Source organism: Rattus norvegicus, chromosome 8, assembly GCF_036323735.1.
Source record: "Rattus norvegicus strain BN/NHsdMcwi chromosome 8, GRCr8, whole genome shotgun sequence".
Classification (NCBI taxonomy): domain Eukaryota; kingdom Metazoa; phylum Chordata; class Mammalia; order Rodentia; family Muridae; genus Rattus; species Rattus norvegicus.
In genome coordinates, this window is record NC_086026.1 from 20,470,026 (window position 1) to 20,476,318 (window position 6,293).

At 40.4% G+C, this 6,293-nt stretch overlaps 1 protein-coding gene across 19 annotated transcripts in view; it reads right to left on the minus strand.

Moving 5' to 3' along the window:
• Positions 1-5,943, minus strand: part of Cep295 (centrosomal protein 295) — a 38,002-nt gene extending 32,059 nt beyond the window's left edge. For 17 of the 19 annotated variants that reach the window (XR_010053990.1, XM_063265721.1, XM_063265710.1 and 14 more), the window contains exons 1-4: positions 5,709-5,943; positions 2,923-3,053; positions 1,440-1,640; positions 218-342 (exon numbers count right to left, since the gene is read on the minus strand). Coding sequence is in view for 18 of the 19 variants with exons in the window: in XM_063265721.1 (XP_063121791.1) it covers positions 218-342; positions 1,440-1,640; positions 2,923-3,053; positions 5,709-5,826 (575 nt within the window). In the remaining variant the exon portion in view is untranslated. Of the gene's footprint in view, positions 1-217; positions 356-1,439; positions 1,641-2,922; positions 3,054-5,708 lie in introns of those variants that run through there. The other 2 variants (NM_001271048.2, XM_063265715.1) reach the window with 2 other exon arrangements.
• Positions 5,944-6,293: the final 350 nt, after the last annotated feature.

Below are 6,293 nucleotides of genomic sequence, written 5' to 3' on the forward strand. Positions count from 1 at the left end.
ACTGTCCATATATTTCTTCAGAAACTTAGTAACTCCTGCTGAACTCAATGTTCACTCATCTAGTAAAACCATCCCCTACTGCATTAGTGAGCACAGTTCAGAGTACCACAGATACACAACCTTTTATTTAGTATGTCCTTTCCACAGACTCCTATACACACTCTATTTCTTGCCACAATGATTTCAGCTAAAAATACGGTAAAAGTTATTATGTCACCTGGTTTTCTGTTTCATTAACATTTCTTTTTGTTTTTTCTGTGCTTTTAGGGCTTCTTTATGCCTCGCTTCTGCTTTTGTTTTTCTTTCTGCTGCCCGCCGAGAAAGAGCATCCAAGTCAGGTTCCTAGAAGTATATACTACTTAAAAATTCATGTTAGACAAGAGGAACAGAAGTGTGTTTACTTGACATCAACATCATCTCTTCCCACAGTACACAAATGTCTCCCAAAGCATGGCAATAGACCAACCTCCATGGTACAGTGCTGAGCACCTAACTGCCTATAACACAGAAAAGAGCAAGCCAATCTGCACGGGGCTAAATTAACCAATAAAATAGTTTATTTAAACTAAAACACCAAAGGTATAGTAATACAGTTGGTTCTCTGGCCTTCAAAAATCATGTGTGTGACACTCAAATAAGTTAGGATTGAGAAAACGCTTAAACACAAGGCCAACAGTGACACAAAAAGGTAAAAAAGTAAAAGTTAGGACTTAGGACTGCAGGTACAAACACGCAAACTAGCCTTTCTCTCTCTCTCTCTCTCTCTCTCTCTCTCTCTCTCTCTCTTTCTTTCTTTCTTCCCTCCCCACTCCCCTTTTGCTCTTTATTTTGTTGTTATGTACCTTTGACTGACCTGAAACTCACTATGTTGCCCTGGCTGGCTCTGATGGTAAGGTAGTCCTTCTGTCTCTTTTCTTGAGTTTTAGATTACAGACATACATGTACTGGCCAAAGGACTATTTTCTAGCCAGAAATCACAGTAAGCAATCAAATAAATATAAACTCAAGGAACTAACTGAAAACACTGAGCTCTATGTTGCCTTTAGGAAAGTCATCAACAAAAACAAGTGCATATTCAGTCATACATATTTAGAGGTGTCAGGAATGAGTCTGAATTTGGAAATCTGAATTTAGTCCCCTGAATGTGTCCAAACTGCTTGAGAAGAACAATTTCTGATTGCATAGGTTACCATCCTTTTATACAGGCAGGAATTGGAAGAAATACTACTAACTTGTAATTATTAACCAGAAGAAGAAAGGCGTGCCAATGGATACACCATTATTCTCATGGTAGATTGAACTGATTTAAAAAATAAAGGTCAGCGTGCCTCTCCCATTGCGTCTATACATTAAAACAGGCTTATCATGTAAGCATTCAATAAATTAATTTAATATAACCACACTGTCTCCATCAATAATCAGATGAGGTCATCACTTACATTTTCTTTAGCCTGTTGATGTCCATCTCCCATATGTCTTAAACTTGCCAAATACAGTTTTTCCAAGTTCTGTATTTTCTGGCTTTGTGCTTCTTCCCATTCTGCCCTTAGCTCCTCAGCCAAATGAGAAACCTGCTGGTTTCGCCTCTGTTTTATGTCTTCTCTTATCTGGAAGGCAATGCCCCTTTCTTGTTCTCGAACCTGAAAGATAAGTATTTCATATGAAGTACATGAAAGGGGTTTAAACATTTAAAAAAAAAATCTAGCTGAGAATAAGAATGCAAATGAATTCTCTTCAGGTCTGTCAATTCTCCTAAATACTCATTTAGATACAGACGATAGCAAAAAAAAGTTAAACTGACAGAGAAAAAAAACAGAGAGACTATTTAGAAAATATTTATTGCATTCGTGTGTGCGTGCGTGTGTGTGTAGCACAGGAGTCAGAAGACAACCTACATGAGGGTCCCTGCATGAGGACCTTGATAGTCAAGTTTGACAGTAAAGTACCTTTACCTACTGAGCCATCCCAGCAGCCCTCAAGGGTATTTCTTGTTTCAGCTACTCTAGTTCCAGTAATACTTAAGATGCTAAGAGTAAGAGGATTTCACAAGTTTCACAGACAAGGTTAGATGGGAGCTCCCTCTCTAGGTAGAAATCTATTACATGACTCACAAAAGTTTAACTTTAGATTGTTAGAAAGGGAAATCTAAACTTTCCTAATAAACTTGTCTTAGATGCTCATATTAGTTAAGTCTGTTTCATCTTTCCAACAGTCTTTTCCAAATTCTTCTTGAGCTTCCTTTTCTAATGTTCCCCAACTATGTACCATTGAGAAATGGGACAGAAAGATTTTAACAGCCAGAAATTGCAAAATAATGTCTTCTGGACACAACAGAAGTGTTGCAGGCATGGATCTTGCTGACACAAGATCAATCAAGTCAACATTCCTAAATGGAGGGAGGGTTCTTGAGACCCCACCCTAGCTACAGAACTATCATGAGCTGACAGCTGTTGGAGGACAGTAAGTTTTGTTCAGCAATATGGTCCAATAGTAAGTTGTTCATGCTCCAATGGACGGCACCATGCAGGCAGAATTAAATACTGGGTTATTAAAAAGAAAAAAGAAAAAGACATGAAGTAGGGAAAATATGAGAGAAAGTTGGGAAGAAAATGGAGGGAGAAGACAGGGGTGGACAGTGATCTAAATAGATTGTATCACATATGCAATTATCAAAGAATAAAAAATTTTAAAAAATATATAGCTACTTAAATAACTATTTTACAATACTTGAGTTAAGTGATACCTTTCAACTCTTCTCCAATGTACTTACCAGCTTATTTTTCAAATGTAAATAAGCAAGAACCAGGGCTCTCTCAAGGATGGAAAAAGATTGTAAATGCAACACTTTGTTTAGAACAAACTAATACAAAATATATGAATGACTTGAGGAAGACAAGAATTTAAACTCCAAGTAAACCATACCTGTAGCAATCTTAGTTTCCGTCTTCGTTCATAATCTTCCTTCAAAATGAAGGCTTCTTCATTTGGACTCAATCTCAGCTTCCCATTCATTACCTTTCTTTTCATTTCTGAGTATTTTAAATATAAAGGATCTGAATTGAAGAGAAATAATGTCTATAAAATATTACTGAAATAGAGCAACAATTAAAATGATTTTAAAAATCCATGTCAATATTTTCAATATTTAAAGGTTACCCTATAGATTTACTACATCCAGGTAAATCAAGTCCAACTTAGATACAAACAGTTATGACTCTGCTCTTTAGATCACTGGTTGTCAAACGGATGAAGAAAATGAACAGTGGATAGAACTCACAAGTTTGCCCTGTCTATAGCTAGCTGACAGTAAGTAGTTCAGCCCTTCTTTCCTGTCTTGGCATTCCCATAGTTTATTAAGCACTTAAAAGATGTATTGGCACCAAAAAAATGTTTTCACAAGTACAATTTAACACTGATAAGCTGTACCTAATAAAAAAATAAAAAGGTAACTTTAAGGGTTTGCTGTACATAATTTGATAATTTAGCACCATTAAATCTCATGGAAAATTATCAATCCCATGGGCTTTGTTTAAAAGATCCCTCAACAATTACAAACACGTTGTATTAGGGGTTTTTGTTTCAATAAAAGACCACGAACAAAAGCAACTTTGGAATAAAGGGTTTATTTCAGCTTGTATTTCTACATCCTAGTCCATCAGTGAGGGAAGTCAGGGCAGAAACTCAAAGGTAGAAACACAGAAGCACTGGTGCAGAGGCCATGGCAATGTGCTGCTCTTGCCTTACTCAACCTACTTTCTTTTTTTTTTTTTTTTTTCGGAGCTGGGGACCGAACCCAGGGCCTTGCGCTTGCTAGGCAAGCGCTCTACCACTGAGCTAAATCCCCAACCCCCTCAACCTACTTTCTTAACCCATCACGCATGAGCTGCCCAAGGATGGCACAGCACACACATCAACAAGTCATCAAGAAATTGTATTACAGTTGTGCCTATAGGCAGATTTTATGTGAGCATTTTTAAAAATTGAATGTTCTCTTAACAAATGACTCTCTAACTTGTGTCAAGGTGATATAAAGTTTACCAGGATACTTTTTTTTAATGACCATTTTTAAAAAGTCCTATGGAATAATTCTAATGACATAAGTAGTTAGATTCCTGGGTCTGTTCTATTGCTAAGTCTGGGTGTTCTTGACGTCCTTCGTTCTGGGATGGAACTCTGGGCTTTGCTCATGCATCCGCTGTGCTACACTCCTAGTCGTCTGCTCTAGAACTCAGATTTTTCTTTAACATGCTCTTATCTAGAGGAATATGGTGTGTGAGAGCTTGTGTAACTTGGAACTCTTTCCACGTAATTAAGCTATCAACCTGTTCCCATGATCACCACTACCAAAAAGTATACACTTGGCATCGGCACGTCATGATCTTCTTTGAGAGGAGTCTCCTTACGGTGATGAGGAAGGCAAACTTATTACTGGATATTTACAGTTGTGAAGCTAGCGTAAGCTCGGCTGCTTCTGAGGAGCTGTCCTCTATGAACAAGCTTCACTCACTCATCTTCCCTGGAATATAGACTATCTGTATTCAAATAGGGATCACTTCTCCTTTAGTTTTTCATTACTACTTGCCTTTTGTAGATAGGGTCTTAATAACTGAGTGAAGTAGCTATAGTTTTAAAAACTCAATACTCAACTATAACAACTTAAAAATACTGTTTCAATGAAGTGCTTGGGTAGCCTAGTAGAAACCAACGCCTTTTGCAAAGAATTCTCCATCACGACTGTGGTCAGGACAAGTATGATCTTATTCATCACCTCATGTCTTCTGTGTAAAAAACTGTGTTGCATCTTATAAATAATTCTGGGTTGACTGAAGGAGACAGTGATTTAATTCATACACAGTACTACATGGCAGACCCAGTCGTGACTACATCCGAGAGAACAAATGTCAAACAGTAGTAACTGCTTGAACTGAAAACTTTTTCCAATACACCACATTCTAAAGAAGAAACTCCTGAAGATGGTTGAGGCTCCAAGAGAGGAGGAGTATTGTAAGTCGTTTTCCATATTGAGAAAATATTTATTCCTCCTGCACCTATTAATTAGAATCTTGTCGCCTGGTTTGTTCACTACATTTCTATCCACGTGGATTCTTTAAATGTCCAGTGATAATGGACACAGTAGGACTTAATAGATTTAATTCTGAGGATTAGGCAGTATCTGACACACAGTAATCACAAAATTAATAGATATGGATGCGGGAGCCATCGTTGCCATTCATTAGCAGAAGGCAGCAGCTAAGTTTCAAATCCCTTGGGTCTTGTTAATTTTACTGTGTAAGGGGAGTCATAGCCACCACACGTAGCTGTACTAAATGTGTGGCTTAATTACTTACAAACCGCCGAACACATTTTTAATGTAAGACTGACGACAACCATTCGCCGGCTGCAGTTTCTTGAGGCAGGGTCTCACTGTTTGTTGCCTAGGCTGGCCTTGAACTAGAGGCATTCCTCCTGCCTCTGCACTGCCTCGCAAGTGCTGGGATTACAAGGTGAACTAACAGTCCTAGTTGGGACTGCCATTTTTTCAAGGCTGAGTTAAGTTAGAAGAGTCTCAGAAGAGCTACGGGTGGCGGATGCCACAGAAAAGGCCGAGCTCACTGCAGGACCGGCCTCGGGGCTGTTTAAAGGGCCGGAAGGCTCGCCAGCCGGCTCGCGGCCTGCTTGGAGAACCCTGACGGGCCTCCGTCACTCACCTGACAGCGTGTGTGGTCGGACCTCACAGCACACAGGAATCTGCACCCTGCCAGTTACCCAGCAGCCGTTTGGGTACCTGCTGGACAGCCATGGCCCCGATCTCGTTACTTCCGTCATTCAAACGGCCCGCCAATGGCGGGGTCGGACGGCGGGAACCAGCTTGGGCCCGCCTCCGCAGAGGCCGCCGGGAAGGCCGCGCCGTGCCCAGCCCCCGCCCACCTCCAACCCAGCGCACGCGCAGCCCCTTCCAAGCTCAGCCCCACCCACGTGCACGCACGCGCAGTCTTGCGCAACTGGCCATTATCCCTGTCAACTGCCTGTCCCCTGTCTCTTGCTCTGTGGTGTTGTGTTTCCAGGAGTCAAGCGGGTCGGGTTCAGAACCTGAAGAAGGATGTGTGGAATCAGCGAAAGACTTGGATCAGGAAGTGCAGTTCACATACTCTGACACCGAGACATCTCAGGCTACCTTTATTTATACATCTATTTTTTTCCACGTAGTCTCTTTTAAGAACTTTCTACGTTCCACCAAGTGCACACTGTACTTCTTCCCTTCCTTCTCTATCCCCACAGTTTCCTGCTAATCC